This window comes from Rattus norvegicus, chromosome 13 (genome assembly GCF_036323735.1).
Source record: "Rattus norvegicus strain BN/NHsdMcwi chromosome 13, GRCr8, whole genome shotgun sequence".
NCBI classification, from domain to species: domain Eukaryota; kingdom Metazoa; phylum Chordata; class Mammalia; order Rodentia; family Muridae; genus Rattus; species Rattus norvegicus.
The window spans coordinates 103,380,982-103,404,379 of record NC_086031.1 but is presented as its reverse complement, the minus strand read 5'-3'; the positions used below and the strand labels follow the sequence as shown (position 1 = coordinate 103,404,379).

General features: G+C 42.4%; 1 protein-coding gene across 5 annotated transcripts in view; it reads left to right on the top strand.

The window, feature by feature from the left end:
- Kcnk2 (potassium two pore domain channel subfamily K member 2) overlaps positions 1-23,398 on the top strand; it is a 197,300-nt gene that overhangs the window by 90,307 nt on the left and 83,595 nt on the right. For all 5 annotated transcript variants that reach the window (XM_006250433.5, XM_006250434.4, XM_063271988.1 and 2 more), the window contains 1 exon segment: positions 5,695-5,812. In XM_006250433.5, coding sequence (XP_006250495.1) covers positions 5,695-5,812 — 118 coding nt within the window.

The following is a 23,398-nucleotide window of genomic DNA, read 5'->3' as shown; positions in this document are numbered from 1 at the left end:
ACTAGAGCCATGTGCTCAATGTCTTTTTTGTGGAGAACACTTTTTATGCTCTTTAATTTCTTCTTATTTATTTGTTTTGTGGAGTTAATCTCATATACACCAGCTAGTCGAGGTTAGCCTTGAACTTCTGATCCTCTTGCCTCTGCCTCCTGAGTGCTGGAACAACAGATGTGCACCACCAGCACACCCCAGACCTTACACTGCATTCATGAGGTGCTGGGGGGTAGAACCCAGAGCTTCAGGCATGCTGGGCAGTGGCTCTACCCACTGACCCACCTTCCCTAGGCTCCTCGGTGCATATTCTGGTCTGTGAACTGGTGATCGGCAATTTTGGTGGGACGTAAGCTTGGAAGACTGTTCTTAACTAACATTGCACAGACATAGGTCTTAGGGTAGATAAGTGTGATGTTGTGTTCTCTTCATGTTAATCCAGCCCCCTTGTAAATTACTGATGTCACTGAGTAGCTCACAAGACTTAGTAGAAAAGTAAGCTTTAAAGCTTAAATGTTTATGCATGTATGTGCTATGTGTACATGCATGTGCATGTATGTGTGTGCATATACATGTATGTGCATGTATATGTGTATGTCCATATGTGTGCATGTGTGTCCATGTGTATATGTGCATGTGTGTTTGTGTGTATGCCTGTGTGTGCATGTATGTGTGTATATGTGCATATGTGTGTGCATATTTGTGTGTGTGCCTGTATGTGCATGTCTGTGTGGTTATGTGCATGTGTGTGATGTGTGTGTGTGTGTATATGTGTGTACACATGTGTATGCATGCATGTGGAGGCCAGAGGTTGACACCGGATGTCTGCCGTGATCACTGTCCATCTTGCATTTTGAGACAGGGTCTCTCAGTGAACCCAAAGTTCATTGATCAGCAAGAAAGGCTGGACAATCTCTCCAGTTTCAGTGTATCTTTATTTTTAAGCTATGCCGCCCATTAATTCACTAGAACCAAGGGAATATGGAACAAGAACTCTTTGTGCGATTTGTGTTTAATTAGCATCACTAATTTATTTCTTTACTTCTTATGTACCTCGTACTGTTGTCCCTATCTTAAATACTTTCAAAGACCTGCTTAGCTCAGCTGAGGCAGAAGTGTGCATCCCAGAGGTGGATCACTGCCAAGTGACCGATGCTGCCAGGGGTTGAGATTCTGGACACAGCCTCCAGCACTGCTACAAAGCACAGTCACTGGCTTTCCCAGGCCACCTGCCGCAGGAGACGAGCCTGGAATGCTCTAGGACAGTCACACTGCATCCCTCACTAAACTTGCCCAGCAGGAGCTTGTAGCCTTCTGATAAGATTTTGTTTGCAAGACATTTTAAAATTTTATTCTTATTTTTGGGGGTGTGTGCGTGTATAAGTGCAAGAGCCTGTGACGCTCACAAGAGGATGCCAGGTGCCCTAGAGGTGGATGAGTCCTAGGCAGTTGTGAGACAAGGGCCATGGGTGCTGGGAACTGAACCAGTTTCCTCTGCAAGAGCAGCAAAGGCTCCAAACCAGAGTCATCTCTCCAGCCCTTGTTTACCAAAAATATTTTTTAGAGTTTTATTTAAATTTTAAAATTTTGATTTATATTTATTTTATTATTTATTTTACTTACATATAAATGTTTATTTCTACATAAATATATTGATAATATATTATTTATGCTCTAGAATTATTTATTTCTATTTTAAAACTTGTTCTCAAAAAATATTTAAAGGACGTTTGTTTACCAATACTCAATATATTTAATGACCCCGTCCTCTATTTGTTGAGGGTTTTGTATGAGAAAAACACTGCTTTCATTGTTCTAATTTAACTTTGCTGTGGGATTCCAATGGAAAAGAAGAAAAGCAAGAAGGCAGAGTTACTGAGAACCACAAGATAGATAGATAGATAGATAGATAGATAGATAGATAGATAGATAGATAGATAGATAGATAGACAGACAGACAGACAGACAAACCGACCGACCACTGCGGGGAAGCAAGCTCTCCCCAGGTGGAGATGGATCTGAACAAACACAAACAACTCAGAAGCTCAGTGCTAAGCAGTGGTTCTCCAACTTGCTACCTAGGAACTTCTCAGATCTATGACAAGGTCAAATTGATCTTCATTCGAAGAGTTACTTGATTACATGTCTGTGTATGGTTGTGTGCATGTGGGTGCAGGTTACTAAGGGGGCCAGCAGGGGGCGTCAGATTCCCTGCACAGGAGATACAGAAAGTTTGTGAGCTACCCCAGGTGACTGCAAACTAAACCCAGGTCCTCCACAGGCGCCTCCGTGATCTTAACCACTGAGCCATCTCTTCAGCCCCCAAAGTAATTTTCTTAGTGTCATGAGGGTGTTTTGTCTTTTGTGTTCTGTTTTATTCATGTACAGTTTTCTGGGGTTTATGGGATGGGCTACCCCGGCAGATTGATTGTAGAAGTCAATTAGGATACATCTCTCTTGTGTTGAGCCAGGTATTAAAGATATTTATAAAATTAGAAAGCTGCATCTCTTCTTACTACACATTGCAGTAAAAAAAATCAATATGCAAATTTAAATATAAATATACAAAAGTATACTTTAAATCTAAATTATATGTTTTTATATTTTAAATATAAAAAGTGTAATTTTAAGTAAACAAAACAAAAGCTCACTGGTTTCTTCAGTACTCGATGAGACTATATATAAGGTGGTTCTGAGACTAAAAACTCTCGAGGACTGATAACTCAAAGGATGAGAAATATACACTTGTGTATTCAGCACTGGCTAATAATTTTTAATCTAAAACAGAAAAAATGTAAACCCTCTAAAAGTGATCACATAGGCCTGTGGGGGACTTAGAACAACACCCCAGGTGTGGTTCCTCGATGCAGTAAAGATTTAAGCTGTGGCCATGGTAGGAACTCTGGGTCGTTATGGGACTCTTCTTCTTCCTTTTTAGAGATTTCATATATTTTTAAATTTGTGAGTGATTTGTGTGGGATGAGAGTCTGTGTAAGAGAGGGAGAGGGAAAGAGAAAAAGAGAGAGAGGGGGGGAAAGGGGGGAGAGAGAAGGAGAAAAGGGGGGAAAGAGAGGGAGAGAAAGGAAGGGGAGAGAAAGAGAAAAGGAGGTAGGAAGGCAGAGGACAGGAGAGGGGGGGCAGGCATACTGGAGTATTATAGAACAAGAGCCAAGGTCTTTATATCCTAGCCTTGAACTCTCAATCTCCCTGCTTCTGCCTGGAGTTATAGGTGTGCATCCCACTGCGTGGAGGAAAATCTAAATATATTGGATTCATGAAAATGAACATTTGCATAAAACTCAAAGAACATGGTTTTTATTTTGTAATTTTGTCCATGCTTGCTGCCGGGGATAGAACCCAGGCCTTAGCGTATAATCCAGCTACACACCCAGTCTGCTTCCCTCCCTCCCTGCCCTCCTCCTCATTCTTTCTCTGACTCTCCTCCCTACATCCCCTCCCCCTCCACTTCCTCCTCCTCTCCTTCTTCCCGTTCCTCCTCCTTTTCTTTTAGTTTTGAGGCAATACTTTGCTAATTTACCTAGGCTGGCTTTGAACTCACTTTTAAGCTCGGGTAAACCTTGAATTCCCCAACCCTCCTGGCTTAGCCCTTGGAGTAGCCATCTTGGTTGGACAGGCTCAGCAGAGCATGTCTTACAAGACTGATAAAGGTGGGAAAACTACATTGTCTGGTGCTGAGAACACACAGCTGGACCACACGAGCAGAGCTTCCCCAGAGCTCCCTTCACCGCATGCTGTGCGCATGTTTGTGTGGGACGCCTGTTTCTGTTTTTGAAATGTAACCCAAAATACTGGCACCCAGTGTTATTTATGATAAAGAATGGAGTTTAAACATTGTTTTAAGTGCAGTGAAGATAAAATGTTACTCATTTAGGGTGATTGCTAAACCTTTGTATGTTGTTGAGCAATAGTCCAAATAGAGTCTTCTAGACAGATAATGGCTATTTTTTTCCACCCAGCATTATAAAATATTAATAATATTTAATATGGCTGATTTATTTCCAGAAATCTCTCCTGAGGAAATATTTAGAAACAGGGTGGGATATTTAGACACAAATGCATTCACAGAAGAGTATTTAGTAATGAAGTTGTAATTTATGACAGCAGGAGTCTATGTGTGCTAGACTATGATAAATTCGAGAATAGCAAAGAAAAACACATGACTGATATTACCAGGAAGGACATTATTAAATAAGTCTTTAATATTGTTAGTCAATGCACAGTTTTTCCTTGGTCATTACCAAGCTATGATTAAATAAGTGTGGAGAATACAACATATAACTTAGGTTACGGGTCTAACTATAGAAGAAGCATATTGAACCAGAGTTGGTGGTGTGTATCTGTGATCACCACAAGTTGGGAGGCTAACGATGGAGAGTTTGAAGCTAGCCTGGGCTACAGAGCAAGACCCTATCTCAAGAGAAAAAAAAAAGTAAAGAAAACGCCATCAGAAGTATATGCCTCAGTTCGTTAACAGCGAAGTGTCTGTGTTCTGGAAGAGTGAGGTTTTTTTAAGCCATCTTTTTGGCATCCTTCCTTATTTTCCTAGTTTTGCTTCTACCATGGCCATGTCTTACAAAGTAAATGGAAACACCAAGATCCAAAGTGATTTCGCACACACACGTGTGGCCGTTCCAATCTATAGATTGGCCCCCATCGTGACAGCTGTGAAACGAGAGTGCAACTCTACTCTTAGTTGCTCGCTTGCTGTCGGTCAGCGGCCGGAGGAGCAGGGTGCCCTTTAATCTCCCTTCGCTTATAACTGTGATTCCATTGTAAACATGCGGCAGCATCTTGACCTTTTTCCTCGCCCATCAGACGATTCCCGAGTCCATTCTAAAACCTGAAAGCTAAGCGATAAAGTGCGCGCTCTCGCTCTCTCGCTCTCGCTCTCGCTCTCGCTCTCTCATTGCGCAGAAACGTATCATCTGGCTATCACAGTGCGTCTCTTTGGCTACCTATTTCCTTCTGATGAAATCTACCTCATTCGTACTCCCAGAAGGGATGGCCTTGCCATCTCTCAGTCTACCCCTTATGTGGCATACACAAGGAGCATGCAGAGATTCCCGTGGTCCCCATGAACTCTGCTTAGGATGGCCTTGGGTGATTCTCATTCTCGAAGAATTTACTAGAAGCTGTAGAGATGCAAGGCATCTAGATCTGAGAGAATAGACATAGAGAAGTGACAGGTCACTGTGGTCTGTCTCTTCTCACCTCTGTTTCATTAGATCTTTTAAAATATGCCATTGGCTCATATGGACAGCTCACCAAATACCCGAATCATAGACATGTTAACGAGGCTATCATGGGTTATTTAAATCTAGTATGCGATATGGTATTTAAATCCGCAGCCAATCCACGCTGTTTACTGGAGAACAGTGCTATACTCGGGTGCCGGCTCAAGCCATGCTACCAAACATGGCGGTGGAGGTGCGCGCATGCGTACTATTAGACGCTCCATACCAATCCACGCCCTTGCTGTGAAATGTAAGATTCTCATGATTTAAGTGATGTCATGTTGTCGAGGATAAAGTTTTGATCTCTTAACACTTTTTAAACAGAAAAACATCAAAGACTTAAAGTCGACCCGTGTGTTTAAGTTGCCGTGCCCGGGGCGGGGGGTTGAGATGTTTGACAACGCTGTGTGATTGACGTGTACTGATAAGTCTCTTTTTAAACTTGCAGCAAATAGTGACGGCCATAAATGCAGGGATTATCCCCTTAGGAAACAACTCCAATCAAGTTAGTCACTGGGACCTCGGAAGCTCTTTCTTCTTTGCCGGCACTGTTATCACAACCATAGGTAGGAGACGACGCCTTTTCTCTTTTCCTCCTGGTAGAGTTTGGGGCCTGACATTCACCCGTTCAAATCTCCCTTTTTAGAGTGGGTCAAAACCGTCTGGGATAGAAAACTAGGTTATAGTATATAGAGATCTGAATCAAATGTTTGAATGGAGGGAAATCAGCAAACTGGCGGTCGGTTCTGAATGTGGAGCTAAGCTTAAACTCTATACCTGTGAAACTCAGGAGCGATATGGTGGCAACATATGATCAGTGAGAATATATTGTCATACACCAGGATTGGTTTGAGATCACCATCCTTGGTGACTTCTTCGTTCATGTACTTCTGCCCCTGTCCCCCTCCATAGGTTTCTTATCTTCAGTGTGGCAGTATGACAGGACTTGACTCTGGTTTTGACTTTAATGTGGTTATTCGATGTTACCTCTCTCAGTTTATAAATGTTACCCTCCCCCCTTAGCCGAGCACCTGCTTAAATTGATTGCTCATGAGTTAGGATTACTTCAGGGCGAGGTGTCTCCATGTCATGTTTTGACAGCAGCATAGATGTATTAACTGTGTTAACTATGACCCCAGGCAGGACTCTGGGTGTCTAAATCTCATTTCTTTTTCTCTACAACATTAGACATATGGTTGCAATGGAAGCTCATGCTGTTTTTGAGCTTGTCCTGGGTGTGCCCAGCACTTTAGTGACAGCAGAATAAATGAACACAGTCCTCCCTCTAGTAACCAGACCTTCAATGCTGCAGAACTTTCCAGGAGATTTCTGTGCATATCCTGTGCCGAGAGCCACCCTCACCATTCTCCAAGGTTGGGTGAGGGTTCCGACTTTCTGGTTCATGCAAGGGAACGTGCTAAAGCCATGACTTTTGAAAGTAAGGATACAGATTCATCACAGTCACCGATGCATTTCAGAGGAGGACAATACATATAGGAGTTCTCCTCTCATGGGAGGGTCTGAGACTGAACGTTTTGATTTTATTGCTGGTTGATTGCCACCAACAAATTATAATTGAGTGCACTGCTGAGATACAGTATTGGGGTCCCTTATGAGCACTGTTAGTACCTTTCTGTGACGGTGGTTTTCCGTGCTGGTGTGCCTTTCTCTGGAGATCAAGAAATGAGGCTGATGCCAACATTTCCACCAGCGCCATCAAAATTTGTGTGGCTGTGAAATCTGGAAGAATAGCAGCCTTGGTTCTTAACCGTAATAGCAGGTTCTGTTTGAGGCTTAGACATGTTGGCCATTTCTACTATGGAAATGACTATTTATTGTGTAAACTACTTAGAGTCTGTGAGTGTGCTTGGGGAGGAGGGGGGGTAAAAAGGAAAACAAAAAGGCCCAAGACTGAGCGAGAACGGTTTGCTCCTGTCCAAGGATAACCTCGGAGTTCACATCGTAACTCATTGTACCGCTAAATTATTTTGCAAGAGACGCAATCATTATATGCCCTGAGGTCTGCACTGTATGTTTATAAACAGTCTCGGGTTTTTTTTCCTTGAATCCCCAAATTCAGAAAGTTTCACAGACATATACTTCAGTGCATGAAGATAAATAAACCATTGTCACCAGCCCCACCCCCAAATTATAGCCATTGAACACAGAAGCTGGTTATTTGGGCTACTTCAGAAGCTGCCTAGGAGCCCTGTCTTTCTCTGATCCATCTCAGGTTATAGCCTATGGTGGCTCAAGCCACTCTGAGTCACCCCTCTGAGATCTTTTACTTCATGGTCCTTCTTACTCCGATGTCAAGGCCATCTTCTCCGACCTCGGACTAGATGAAGAGGTCAACCAGGGTAAAAACATTGGTTTCTTTTTTAAGTATCCATGTGACAGCCAGATTTTGCATCTGTGCAACTCAAAGGACAAATATCAGTGTGTTGTTCTTTCTCGAGTGACCCTTCTCAGCCATGGCGGCTGCATCCTGCCACTAACCGCACTGCTCCTTTTGAAACTAGGACTTGGGGGAGTTCGTGCAGGTGACTTGCAGTGTCTTGGGTAGGGTGTCCTGTGAAGGTGGCGCTCTGTGCAGCCATGTGGGCTGCAGATGTCCGTGGCTTGTCTAACTCACATTATCAGTTTCAGACGCAAATTCGAACCAGGAGGCCTGTTCATTGGAACGATGTTCCAGGGAAGATTTATTATGCAAAGCGGCACGTTAAACTTTAGGCCCAAATTTAAGGAATTGCTTCCCAATTACTCACCCTTTCTGAAGTCGGAGCCTTCCAGCTTCCCCAGACTTTATCCCACAGCTGCGCAGATGCTGTTTGTCCGTGATCATTCTTCTTGATTCTTTCCCAGACCCTGCCTCTAGCCCACCCCTCACACAGTTGCCTCTGCTTTTAAAGCAACCCCAGACTTGACCAGCTGATCACCTTTCTAGCTGCTACTGATTTGGTCTAAACTGGTTTTGCTATACATCCCTTTCACTGAAGAGGCTCACTCAGGCCCTCTCTGTGTTTTCAACGCTGGGAGAAAAAGTTGGTGGAAAAAGCCCCAGCCCCAGGCCTGTTGTTGCTGGTGATGCCAGGTCTATAAAGTCAGGGAGTTTTACCTGTTTGGTTTCCCCCCTCCAAACCCCCAGTTTCTGAGATATACTGGGCACTTAATGAATTTAGGGGGAGCTGCAGAGGTGGCTTGAGGGTTAAGAGCACTTGCTGGCTTACAGAGGATGCAGGCTGGGCAACTCGCAACTCCTGCAACTGGTTTCCAGAGCTCCACTCGCCTTTTCGGAGTCCACAGGCACCTGCACACATGCGGTGCACATGAAATCACACACACACACACACACACACACACACACACACACACACACTCACACACACACACATACACACATACATACTCACACACATACTCACACGCATACACACACATACACACACATACACACATACACACATATACACACATATACACACATACACACACACTCACACACATATACACACATACATACACATACACACCCATACACACACCCACACCCACACACATATACACACACATATACACACATACACACACATATACACACATACATACACATACACACCCATACACACACATACACACAGATACACACACATATACTCACACACATACACACACATACACACATACATACATACATAAACACACATACACACACATACTCACACACATACACATATACACACATACATACACATACACACCCATACACACACATACACACAGATACACACACATATACTCACACACATACACACACATACACACATACATACATACATACACACACTTACACACACATACTCACACACATACACACACATACACATACACACATACTCACACACATATACTCACACACATACATACACATACACACACATACACACACATACACACACATACACACACATACACACATACATACACACAGATACACACACATACATACACCCACACACATACATACACACACACATACTCACACACACATATACACACATACTCATACACACATACTCACACATACTCACACATACACATACACACATACTCACACACATACTCACACATACACACACATACACACACATACTCACACACACATACACACAGATACACACATACATACACACAGATACACACACATACATACACCCACACACATACATACACACACACATACTCACACACACATATACACACATACACATACACACATTCACACATACTCACACATACACATACACACATACTCACACACATACTCACACATACACACACATACACACACATACTCACACACACATACACACACATACACACATACATACACACAGATACACACACATACATACACCCACACACATACATACACACACACATACTCACACACACATACACACATACACATACACACATACTCACACATACTCACACATACACATACACACATACTCACACACATACTCACACATACACACACATACACACACATACTCACACACACACATACACACAGATACACACACATACATACACCCACACACATACACACACATACACACACATACACACATACATACACCCACACACACATCCACACACACACACCCATACACATATACATACATGCACACACATACACACATGCATACACACAGATACACATACACATGCATACACACATACGCACACACACACACACACACACACACACGCATACACAGACACACACATTTAGTTTTAAAAGAATGACTCTTACAATTGAGGACAAATAGGCGGTGAGGTGAATTGGTGTGAGCCATGGCTCAGTGGATGTTTTCTGACACTACACTGATAGCTGTGACACTAAGTTCAGGGCATGTTCAACACATCTCATCAAAAGCTGTCTCAATCGTGCATTTATTTATTCTGTGGATGACAAACGCCCTATCATCACTGTTGTCATAACTCTAAGAGTCAGTGTCCTTGGCCTGAGCATGCACAACAGAGAGTCAGGCTGGTTGGTGGGCAGATAAACCTGGCAAGGTGTGTCAGGCTCTATGAACTAAGACCGTTTAATGAGAGCCCATGGGGTACTTCACAGAATACTGCGGTAAGTGGGTAGGCAGGAAGTGTCATCCCAAGACCGGAAAAAGAGTTCATGATTTCCAAGGTGGATGTATATGGATGAGAGGATTCCAGGCACAGCAAGGGGGAGGGGTGAAGGTAGAAAGCTTTGGGTCTGCAAGTCGTCTGAAGTGGTGGCTGATGGCGGGGGCGGGGCTCATCCTGAGGCTCCTGTGACTTGGTGCCAGTTTAAGTGGCTAATTTTGGATTCTTGCTGCTTTCGCCACCATTGGGAGCTTAAGGAGGGCACGGACACCGCTTGCAGCCTCATTGCAGAGGTAAAATTCATACATGTGAAGAAGCCAGGGGCGTCACACAATCCTCACTCAGAACTGGGGTCACGGTGTGGTTACAAGTGGGAAAGAGAGCGTGCCAGGGCCGAGGACGATGGGCCCAAGTTGGACGTGCACCGTGGATTTGAACCATACTTTGAAGCAAGCACTGTGTTTCTGCTGGTGGAAGGGAAAAGCTGTCCCGTGAGGTATATCAAGCTGAAACCCAGTCAGACCATCAACTTGACTTGGTTTGGGGATGAAGAGGTAAACACCCATTATGCAGACCCGAGGGTCATTTAAGGGTACACATAGTAGGAAATGCTAACTGCTGGAGGTGGAGGGGAAAAGGCAGTTGAATATAAATTGATATTCGAGGATTTCGTACCTACCAAATAGAATAAGACATTGATTTCTTTTTAAAACTAAAGTGGGAGATGGCAGTGGTGTTAAGCTAGGTACATCTTTCACGGAGAAGGTAACTAGAGGCTGCTCCGGTTGACGGAACAATCAGGAAGTTGGGACTGTGACACATAGGGAGCCACAGGCCACCATGGAGCACAGTCTCGGATGTCAGGATTCAGTGAGGGAGGACCAGAGGGAGACAGGGCTTGACAGAACTAGATGGGGGATGCAGTGTTCAGGCAGTAGACTTGTAATTCATCGAGAGCTAGTGTTGATCCTATTCAGAAAACCGAGTTTAAAAAAAATGGCCACGGTTTTAAATGCTGTGTTATTTTAGGAAGCTTCCTTTTAGCAATTTATCCCCCTCCCCCCACCAACGTTTATCTCTTCCTTTATTTTGGTTATGCTTTAATTCTGCTGGCTCAGTCATGTTACCTTCTGGTCATTGCACTGGGGTAAGAAAGACCAGTGACAAAAGAGGACGCCGATAAACAAGGCAGGTGTTTGCAGTGAGTGCTGCCAAGGATCCTGAAGTGTGATCATGGAAACCAGAGCAGGGAGTGGGTGGCTGTTCCACAGAGGCTGCCGCAGAACTCTGAGGGGGCGACTGCATCTGAAACCTGAGGGATGAAAAGAAGTCAGCTATGTAAAGACAAGTGAAAAGACGAGTTCAGTCAGAGGGCAGAGATCCCGAGTAAGATGGGGTCTTGCGTGTTCAAGGAATGAAGACGTACCATGGAGCAGACCCCGGAGGTCTGGAAGAAGGGACCTGGGAGAAGGCATGGAGGTTCCAAATAAGCAGGAATCAGAGTGTGTGGGACTCAGGGGGGTCATAAGGTCCACTGTGGAGTGGGAACCACTGCAAAATCTCATCAAAAGAGTAGGGGTTGGGCTAAGGAGATAACTCACGTGGTAAATACGTAAAGTGCTTGCTCTGCTAACAGGAGGTCCTGACTCACGGTCCTCTTTAGTTTACCATCCCGGGTTTACCTTTCGGTCTGAGTAGAGTAGCTTTCCTTTCAGGGACACCTGTCACCTTTACAGAGAATACTCACTTTCTGCTACCACAGTATTGAGAATGAGTTCAGCAATGTGGGCCCTACGGTTGGGTGGTATCTGTATTTTTCTATAGTTTTGAGTCATGGGCTTTCTATTTGATTTTACATGGCTTGCATTGTTAAAGATATTATGATACTGATACCAAGCTTGCTGCAAACTTGTATTATACCAGTTTGGAATAGCATTTGGCTGATGATAAAAAAAAATTGGGGAAAGAAGGAGGAGAAGAGGAAGGAGAAAAGGAGGAAGTAAAAAGCAGGAGGAAAGGAAGGAAGGAATGAAGTAAGAAAGGAAGAAAGGAAGGAAGGAAAGAGGAATAAAGGAAAGGGGGAACAAAGGAAGGAAGAAAGAAAGGAAGGAAAGAACAAAGGAAGGAAGAAAGAAAGGAAGGAAAGAACAAAGGAAGGAAGAAAGAAAGGTAGGAAAGAACAAAGGAAGAAGAAATAAAGGAAGGAAAGGAAGGAAGATCTAAAGTAGTTTTATCAAGCAGTTCTAGATAAAGAGGAGGAAGAGGAGGAGGAAGAGCAGGGGAGAAAGTGGAAGAGGAGGAAGAAGAGGAGGAGGAGAAGGAGGAAGAAGGAGGGAAAGGAGGAGGTGGGGGCAAGAAACAATGTGTTTTGGAAATACAGAGTGTATTGTAAACTGTAAAACCTTTTCTTTTACTGGCCTTTGGCTGGAGTAGAAAACTATAAACTAACTCTGAGGAAAAATTCCCAATGGTTTGTGTTCCATATGGTGGATACAGAAACCTCTACCAGTGTGTGGAGATGAAGGGCCCTGAAGCAGAGGTGTAGAATTTGCCACAGACCCTCCCAAGAAGGTGCAATGCCCATGTCTGTGAGTGTTGAGTGCTAACTGACTACGTCAGCACACTCATGTGTCTGTGGCATTTCACCAGCGGCTGAGAGAGCTGCACACTGGATGTTTCAAGCCTATTTTAAATGAAAGTTAAGGTTCTTCAGGCAACTTAAAGATGAGTGATTTTGCAAGCAGAGTTCTAACTTGGACTTTTATATTTTTAAAATAACTTATTAAAGAGGATATTATTTAAAAAACTTGGAATACCGGTATTGTTTTATTACATGTGGAAGTACAGATGAAATTGTTTTGGGTCCCTGGCTCTATGACTCTTCCCTACACTAAATTAATGAAAGTAAAACTCATATAAAGATTTAACATAAGTCCTTCATATTCAAAATCTGCGTGCAAGCTTAATGAATTATCTGGAGGAGGAGGAGAAGGAGATGGAGAAGAAAAGAAGGAGAAAGGGGAGAAGGAAGAAGGAGAAGGAAAATAAGAGGAAGAGGAGGAAGAAGAGAAGGAAAAGAGGAAGAAGGAGGAAGAAGGAGGAAAGAAGAGGAAGAGGAGGAGGAGGAGAAGAGGAGGAGGAGGAAGGAGGAAAGAAGAAGAGGAGGAGGAAGGAGGAAAAGAGGAGGAGGAAGAAGGAGGAAAGAAGAAGAAGAGGAGGAGGAGGAGGAAGGAGGAAAAGAGGAGGAGGAGGAAGGAGGAAAAGAGGAGGAGGAGGATGAGGGGAGAAGGAAGAAGAAAGAGGAAGGTGGAAGAGGAAGGAGGAGGAAGGAGGAGGAGGAGGCGACCACCCCCACCCCGACCCTACCACCACCTGTCCCAGAAGATGCCCTGGTAGAGTTAGATTTGTGGAGTCCAGAGTTACGCTGGGTGGATGGTGGAGCTGGGTTCCGGTGAGTAGCGTTGCAGGCTCCTAAGAGGATGAGTTAAATTGGCCATTCTGTCTTCTCGTTGCATGTGCATGGCAGGCAAGAAGAGGGCTGTAGAAGAGCACTGAGTACCCTATGCTTCTTGAAAAGGAATTTGGAATCCTTTGGTGTTTCCAAAGCATTGGCCCTTTTCCAGTATTATACCAATATCAAGTTTGCTTGTTATCAGAACACAAAGATCTTTTCTCTCGTTTGTACATAGTTTTGTACAGCTTATAAGGATGCACTTTTAATCTTCTGGGAATCAATGACAATCAACTTCTATGACCTTGAAATTTCCCCAAAAGCATCCTGGAGAGATGACTGATCACTGAAAGGCTCTGGCTGCCCTTCCAGAGGACCAAGGTTTGATTCTTAGCACCAACATGATGGCTCATATCTATCTGTACCTCCAATTCCAGGGGGTTTATACCCTCTTCTGGCCTCAGTGGGCACCAGCCATGAACACAACACACACATACATGCATGGAAAACATTCATACACCTAAAATAAAATAAACCATAAAATCACCCCCCATTGGAAACAGTGGATTTTCACGTCCTGAATAAACATCTGTTTCCTCTGGTCCATAATACTGTTGGTCCTAGGGTGTAAATTTTATCGTGCATTTGGCCAGTCTTTGCTCTGAATCTGATTAGAGCTGAGCAGGATACTTATAAGAACACTGTTCTTGCAAGTGTCTCATTTAATAAGGAAGGCACAGAGTGACCTTTGGTCAGGCTTGTCTACTTTCCACTGGTAATTAATACTGCATATTGGCCTTGTCCATCTTCTTGTCCTTGAAGGTTTTTAGAGTATCGAAGCCCTACTCTTAAAGAGTTGGCATTGCGTAGTACTGAGGGCATAGTGTGGCACTGACAAAGAGCCAGTACCAGGTGACACTCAAGCACATAAACCATCATGGTTTATGTGCAGCAGTTTTGACTTGTTGGAGGTAGAAAGAAAGTCTGGGGAGTTCTTGGTTCTAAACTGTCCAGAGAAATAGCTGCTTTGAGACCAATCGAAAGCTCAAGTCATCAGAAATACATGGTACCTACTAGCCCTAAATTCCAATCATTTCCAACACTCCTTTGGAATAAAAAGCAAGCTAGCTAGCTGACAAACAACAAAAACAGTGTCCATGTTTCATGGATGCATTCATCATACCTCTCTGAAGATGCTAACAAGGAAAGCCATTGCTGGGCTGTGGATATGGCTCAGTGAGTAAAATAGATGCCACATAAGCCCGGGAACTTGCATTGAAGTCCTTTAGACTCACAAAATATGACACTCAGTAGTGGTAAACATCTGTAATCTCAGTACTTCAGGGGGAGACGGAAGGCAGAGATAGGAACATTCCCAGCCTGGTGTACCCATCAAAAATAAAAAGCAAAACAAGTAAGCATAAAACCCAGAGACTCCCATTACCTTAAACAATGTGGAACACAGGCCCGAGACCTGACCTGAGATTGTCCTTTGACCTTTATGCACATGCCTCTACACATGTGTCTGTGTCCATGTGATCCAATGTGCATACTGTGCACATTTTATATAATATACTTTATAATTTTATATAATATATTTATGATATGCTTTATATTATAAACATAATATATTTACATGCTTATAAATATATAATTTATAATATAAATATATATAAACAAAATATACTTTATGATATGTTTATAAATATGTAATATATTTATAAAACAAATCCACTAGTGTAGTGTGATTTAATTATTCCGTGGTTAATAACTAATGCTAGAAATTAATATGGGGGCAGATATTTTTAACCAGCTATTTATCCAAATAAAAGACACAGAGACTTAGAATTACAATAAGTTTTAAAGCACTGGATCTGGGCAGATAATCAACCTTCTGAACTATTTTGTCTGCTCTCGTGCTTGAGCCCCAATATATTACTTGACTTACATTCTGTTGGTGCTGCTCCTGCGTCATCAGGAGAGCCCCCGTGGTCACATGCTCATGATCCACAGTACTCAATGGAAACTTCCTTTTTCCTCTTCTTCTCGCTCTCTCTTGTGGTCCCAACCTGAGACCCCAAGCAGAGAAATCTTTTACCTGCCTACCTCTCTTCTGCCCAGCTATAGGTGGTCAGCAACTTTTATTAACTAATCAGGGGTAATTGTGGGGCAAGGTTTACATAACAAAGGCTGGTGTATGTGTGAATCTGCTCATCATTGGGTAACCAGATCTTGGGATACAGGATTTAGCATTAGAATACATAGCAGCACCAGACCAACCCCAACATTTCCTTCTTTTGTCTAAATAAAAAGGATCTTTCTCTTATAATAACAAGCTATATACAGTAGAGACAAGTATACAGTCTATGGTATAATAATTACATTCACAATGTCCAGTCCATTTGTATTGGCAACTTAGGAGAAAGTATTCTGTTATCTGTCCTATCATGGTGAGTTTAGAGTTCTTTATTTAAATCATGTTTCTCATTACCATTGTAAGAATTTATTTATTTATTTATATATTTATTTATTTATTTATTTAAGGTGTGTGATACCAGCCTGGAAGGCTGACACCTTTTTTTTCCAGATTTATTTATTTATTTATTTATTTATTTATTTATTTATTTATTTATTTTTCCCGGAGCTGGGGACCGAACCCAGGGCCTTGCGCATGCGAGGCAAGTGCTCTACCACTGAGCTAAATCCCCAACCCCTCCAGATTTATTTCTGATGGGTTTGAAGACTAGATAGTCATAGTCTCACAATTAAACTTAAGTTATAAAGGATTTAAGAACATATTTTAGGGTCTAAAGAGGTATTTTAAGTATGGTAAATGCAAGTTAGGAATGTTGGAGGACATGAAAGTTTAAGTTTTAACAAGGCATTTGAAGGTTGGTAAATGAAGGTTAGAGGGTCTAGAAGATGTTTTATGAAGGTCGGGGAAAAGTGTTAACAGGTGTCTTAAGGTTGGTAATTATAGGAAGTAATAAATATTACCTGAGAGTTTGGGAAGTGAAGGCAAGCTGCTTCCAAAAATTATAAAAATGACAGGTTGACTGTAGAGACCCCAAATTCTCTATAATATTGGAGCATCTATCTTTTAGCCATTTGACCCAGTATATCTGACAGACATATTTGTGAACCAGGAACTATGAAGGACTTGCTTACCCTGTCTTAGCAGGGCTTGGTAGTCAACTTTGCCTATGTCCAAATTTTGTTTATTTTGGACAGCACTCTGTCTGCAGAGAGAATTATGGCATTTTCTTTGCCCAGTGGCTAGCTTGCCACAATTGAATTCATCTCCAAATGGAGGTCCTTCAATGCTCATCATCTTCTTCCAAGTAGAATGGGATGCTGCCAGGAGCTGACACGTCTCAATATCAAAAGGCCTTAAATTAATTTTAAAAATATCATTAAATGTCATATTCTGTGAGTCTCTGAGGTTTTTGAAGACCGTCTATCTATTCATAGAGTATCTGATAGGTAAACTTGTTTTTATCTAGTCAACCTAGGAAGCAACTTATAAAATACATTAGTCTCGTGTCCAATATGACCATGAGTTGGACTCTCTGAGTATCAACTTGTATTTCTTAATTATCCCAAACAGTTTGTAATATCATCTTTCAAAGAGACTAGAACTTTACAAATGAATTGTACTGGCCCAATACTCTATAATAGTTGAAACATAATATGTAAAAATAGCCTCAAATTTTGTATCAATATATAAAGATCTATACCAGTCTAACAAAATATAACCTTGGTGTGTATTAGGATACAAATACTATAGCAATGCAAGACTTTTAGCTAGTAGTAGCTCTAATAGTTGAGGAGTAGATTCAATAATCAACCCATTACACCTCTTATTTCTATATTTTTCCTATATCCCCCCTTTTCCTTTCAATCCTTCTCTCCCTACATAATAATGAAAGATAGAGAAAAGAAAAGAGAGAAATCCTTGAGTCTCACCTTTTATACACTATTTTTTCTTGTATAAGACAATTTAATAACTTGCAACCAACCCCTTTGTAACAATAAACATCCATTACCCTATAGGATGACCAAAAATCATCTCCTCCACTTCTTAAGAATGGGGCGACACACTCTCTGAAAATTGCTTTCTGCTTTTTAGGGACAATGACATCTTTTGGAGATCCTAAGAAAATTGGGATATTAGCCAAGTCCTGGGAGAACTATTCGTATCATTTTTTTTGTCCAGTCTGTGTGGGGTGGGAAAGTTCAGGGCTTAACTGAAGTTCTGGTTGGATTAGTCTGTAAGTCTCGATGAACTGAGGTGATCTGAAGTCAGCAGCCCTCCCTGAAGTCGTTCTGGAAATAAGCCTCTTGAGGAAACAGCATTGAGGTGGTTTGAAGCAGGATCAGGCATCCCAAACTCTTCAAGTGTGGATACTGTTAAGGCTGCTTCCTTAGGTGTCATTTTATATGAACATATAAGCTCTCATAAGTAATATACAGTTTTGTACCAACGATGTCTGAAATGTGTGGGGTGTACATCTCAGTTAATGAAGATTTTTGGTTGTTGCTGTTCTTTGAGCAGTTGAAAGACATTTGTCTTCTTAAGCCAGTTCGGGTTGTAATCAAACTGTATTATAAATCTCCATCCCATGCCATATGAAAGTATGGCCTGATGAGTCCTGAGGACTCAGTAGACAACAAGATAGGATGTGAATAGATGCAGTTATGGCTGGAAACATAGACATGTCCCCGTCAGTTTCAGAGTTGTTTCAATTGAGTTTAGCATTATACACTACCCATTCCGTCCTTTTGATTTTCCTTTTCTTCCTGTCTGTAGTCAAGATCTTCAGGAAGTCTCTCTCTATCACATCTGATCCTTATTATTTTGGATGGAATCCAAAGCTGCTTCTCCTCCTCTGTTGACACAAACACAAAGCCTCTCTCCAAACATAACATACCTTTTGTCCAGCAGATTGAAGTCATTATAAGTATAGAGTGATCCAATTCAGCAGCCCCATTTTTATCTAGGTATGTTCTATTTTGATTTCTCTCAAAGAGGTTGTATAATACCATCATTACTATTCAACATATAACCATTTTCATGTTGATAAATCAAAACAAGATGTATAGAGCCCAAATGTCCAAATATAAATAATATGCTTATTATTATTATTTATTGAGACAAAGTTTTATTGTGTAGCCTGATCTGTCCTGGTTTTGTAAACCAGGTTGGCCTCAAACTCATAAGGAGCCCATTTTTCTGTCTTTGTTTCCTTTAGCAAATCCTACTGGGATGTCAAGAATATTTTTAAGTATATTGTAAATGTTTAGAGGTTTGGGTTTGGGTTCTGTATGTTGTGCTAGGCTGAGCTGCCATCTGTTCTCCATGGGAGCCCTACATTCCAAGGACATTGGCTGGCTGCTCAGAGGAGTGTGACACCCTACCCCATGTAAGCTCTCATGAGCTACCATTATTCTTCCTGTGGGAGCCCTGAATTTTAAGGAGGCTGGTTGGGTGCTCAGAGTAGCATGACATTTTACCTCATGTTAGCTTTCAGTAACTCTTGGCTGTGGGACACATGCAGCTTGCTTGTCTGTTTCCCAGCCTTTAATGTGTAGTTCTACTCCTGGTTGTCAACCATCAGCTGGGGGAAGCATGCAGCCTGTTCCCTGGTGGTGGTCTCTGTGACCTCGCCAGCCTGACTGCATAGTCAGTGCCTCTGTAATTTCACCACCGTCTGTCCTGAGCAGGGACTGGGCTGCTGATACTTTCCCAGTCACCATCATTGTCTTAAAGAGTCAGTGGTTCGAGCTTGAAGGGGCTCGAGACCCCATATGTACAACAATGCCAAGCAACCAGAGCTTCCAGGGACTAAGCCACTACCTAAAGACTATACATGGACTGACCCTGGACTCTGACCTCATAGGTAGCAATGAATATCCTAGTAAGAGCACCAGTGGAAGGGGAAGCCCTGGGTCCTGCTAAGACTGAACCCCCAGTGAACTAGATTGTTGGGGGGAGGGTGGCAATGGGGGGAGGATGGGGAGGGGAACACCCATAAAGAAGGGGAGGGGGAGGGATTAGGGGGATGTTTGCCCGGAAACCGGGAAAGGGAATAACACTCGAAATGTATATAAGAAATACTCAAGTTGGGGTTGGGGATTTAACTCAGTGGTAGAGCGCTTGCCTAGCAAGCACAAGGCCCTGGGTTTGGTCCCCAGCTCCGAAAAAAAGAAAAAAGAAAAAAAAAAGGAATACTCAAGTTAATAAAATAAAATAAAAAAAAAGAGTCAGTGGTTCTCCCACCAACCTCGGTTTTACATAGCATTAGGCTTTATCCATGGGCATCGGGTGCCAGTCTTACGCAGACTTTCTCAGTCTTACCTAGAGCCTCTCTTCAACCACAGAGCAGCCCTCAGGAAGTGCACAGGCTGGCATCTAAGCCAGCTACCTGTAACTCATAGGTTTTGTCCTCTATCCAATTATGGCTGGAGTAGTAGGTGTCCACAAGCTAGCGTAATCCCAAACCTCACCTCAAGGAGGGTCCAAGAGAAGCATGGTGCACACAGGCTGGGCTACAGGCTGTCAATAACCTTTATTAACCAATCAGGGACAATGGGGGGTGGTGGCAAGGTTTATACAACAAAAGCTGGTATATATGAGAATCTGCTCATCTTGGGACAACCAGATGTTGGGAAACAAAATTTAGTATTAGAATGCACCTTAGCATCATTCCATCCTGAGCATGTAGGGGTAGTTATGACATCATGATCTATTTCTTAAATCTCAGCATTCAGAAAGCAGGGTCACTCAAGATAGCTATGTGCACTGTCCCATGCTGGCCAGTCTCAATAAAGCCAAAATAAGTAGATATATAGATGGACAGATGGATGAATATCTGTCTATCTATCTATCTATCTATCTATCTATCTATCTATCTATCTATCTATCTATCTATAGTTTTCATTAGGGTACCATGCAACTAAGTTTAAAAAAGTCGCATAAAAATTCTCATAATATTTTAAGTAAGCATCCAAAACTCCAGTGTCCAAAGGTCGGACACGCCCATTTGAGTGACATCATAGTATCAGATGTCTTGTCTCTGCAACTCCAAGATTCTGAGTGGAATTTTTAAACACGATTAACAATGTACGCTTCAGGAACCTAGAGTTCTACCAGTCGCAAGTCATGACATTCTGGTTTGGAATAAAATAAGAATTTGAGAGGAGAAGAAAAGGGAAATCTAATTGCTAGAAAAATAATTCCATATATTCTTTTGGAGTTATGTGGGCTTATCATCATAAAACAAAGGCTGGTATGAAAGGCGTTGTTAAGCTATAGAAACAGAAAGACTCGTGGGCCTGAGGATCATAAATCACGCGTTGGAAATTCTTTGTCTTTTTTACAGCATCTGTTGGTTGATTTTCCTAAATGTTTGTGAAGGTTGGAAAATGTGCCGTGTTAATTGCTTTTTAAAATTCAAAGAAATGTTAGGAAGCATAAATCAAGGCAGCTAAGATAGATGATCACCTCTGTCAGTACGGAGAGGAAGCCATTTGTGTGGAACATTGGAAAACTAGTGAGAAATGAATGGTGGGCTCACTTTAAGTGAAATTCTCTGTATTTACAAATATATGAATATTCCCCTGTTAGCCCACCATGGTTCCTGTCACACTATACCCTTGACTTATTGATACATAACATGATGGCTTTTGTCATTCGAATATGATATGTCCCCTGCAGAGTCAATGCAGTTGAGTATTGGTCCCAGGCTCGTGGTGTTATTTCAGAAGGTTGTGGAGGTGGGGCCTGGTTGGAGGAAGTGCATTACTGAGGACGAGACTTAGGAGCTGATGTCCTCTTCCTGTTTGCTTTCTGCGTCCCAAATAGAGCTGCAGTGTGATTACAGCTTGTCCTCTGCCGCCGTCCTGGCTTCTCCACCATGATGGAGTGTATCCCTTTAAACTGTAAGCCAGGGTATGCCTTCTTCCCTTAAGTTGCATCTGTTTGGATCTCCCCTAGAATGACCAGTAGTCTTTCAATTGTAAAATAAAACAATGATTTAATTCTTTCAATCTGAGCTTCCAAGGTACAAAAGACCATACCTGATGGTCGGGTCCTTTTAAACCATGGTTACAAATGCTCCACTTGGCCTTTGTAAAGGGAAATGTTCCATTGACTTACTCTGTAAGTCAGGGTTATTTGGTTATCTGAATTGTAATACAGTCTATAAGACCCAAGATGCTGCTTACACAGGGGAAGTGTACTGTGTGCTGCAGAGAATCTCATTAGATTCTTAGCTATTTATCTATGTTTGATATTGTATTTTAATCACATTACCCTCTTCCCTTTCCTCCATCCAATTGTCCCATATAGCCTGCTCTCCCTCACATTTTTGGCCTCTTTTCCCCTCAGGTGTTGTTGTATACATATATGTACATGTATAGTCATACATTCATAAACATAACTATTGGGTTCATATAATGGGACATGTGTGTATGTTTTCAAGTCTGACCACTTGGCACTAGAAAACCCATTGATGTGCTCTTCCCTGGGGTGAGCCACCCTCCTGAACCAGCCTTACTCAGTTGCTTGTAGTTCTTCGTGTAGGGTTGAAGCCTCATGGGCTTTACTCCTCCTGGCATGTCTACTGGTGTCAGTCTTGCTCAGCTCACATTTGAATGGCCTCTTAGGTGGCACTCTACAGGGATAGCTTCAGCTTCTGATGTTGCTAGGAGACACAATCTTACAGTTAAGTTTTTCAGGGTGATCTTGTAATGGGTGTATTGTTCTCAGACAGGTGCCTACCTGGGACAACATCACATAACTGTAATCAATCACCTTTCACTCACTCTCATGAGGGAGACGTAATTTAAGTATGGAAGGCATGGTGTTTCCCAGTATGCTCTGTTAGTGACCATTTTTTCCCCTTCCTTTTCTTTCCTTTCTTGTATGTAGATTCAGTTGTGGTGTGGTGTGTGTGTGTGTGTGTGTGTGTGTGTGTGTGTGTGTGTGCGCGCGCGCGCATGCGCGTGTATTGGTGAACTTGTGGGTATGCATGATATGTGCACACTAGCCGACCAGCAAGCCCTAGGGATTCTCATGTCTACTCAATGATGGGAGCCCAGGTGCAGACACCCACACCAGCTTTTTACATGGCTTCTGGGAAACCTGCTTAAGACAAGCACCTTGTTGATTCAATTATCTTCCTAGCCCTGATATTTTCTGTAAATTCACCTTTTCACATTCTGTTTTACAGACTTCCCTTTACTGTTTCACTTGCTTTGTTTATTGTATTGTTTTTAGGGAAAGTTTGAAGATTTGTTGGTCCCGTTCTGAGTTCGGTTTTCCATATACAGTAGCACTGGCAGCATTTCTGTTTACCGTCTACTGTTAGTTCTCTAGTTTGCTTCTTTTTTTGTTTTTTTTTCCGGAGCTGAGGACCAAACCCAGGGCATTGCACTTGCTAGGCAAGCGCTCTACCACTGAGCTAAATCCCCAACTCCTCTAGTTTGCTTCTTAAGACTCTTCCCATGTTTATTTTCCTATAATCCATGGAAAACTTCTGCACCT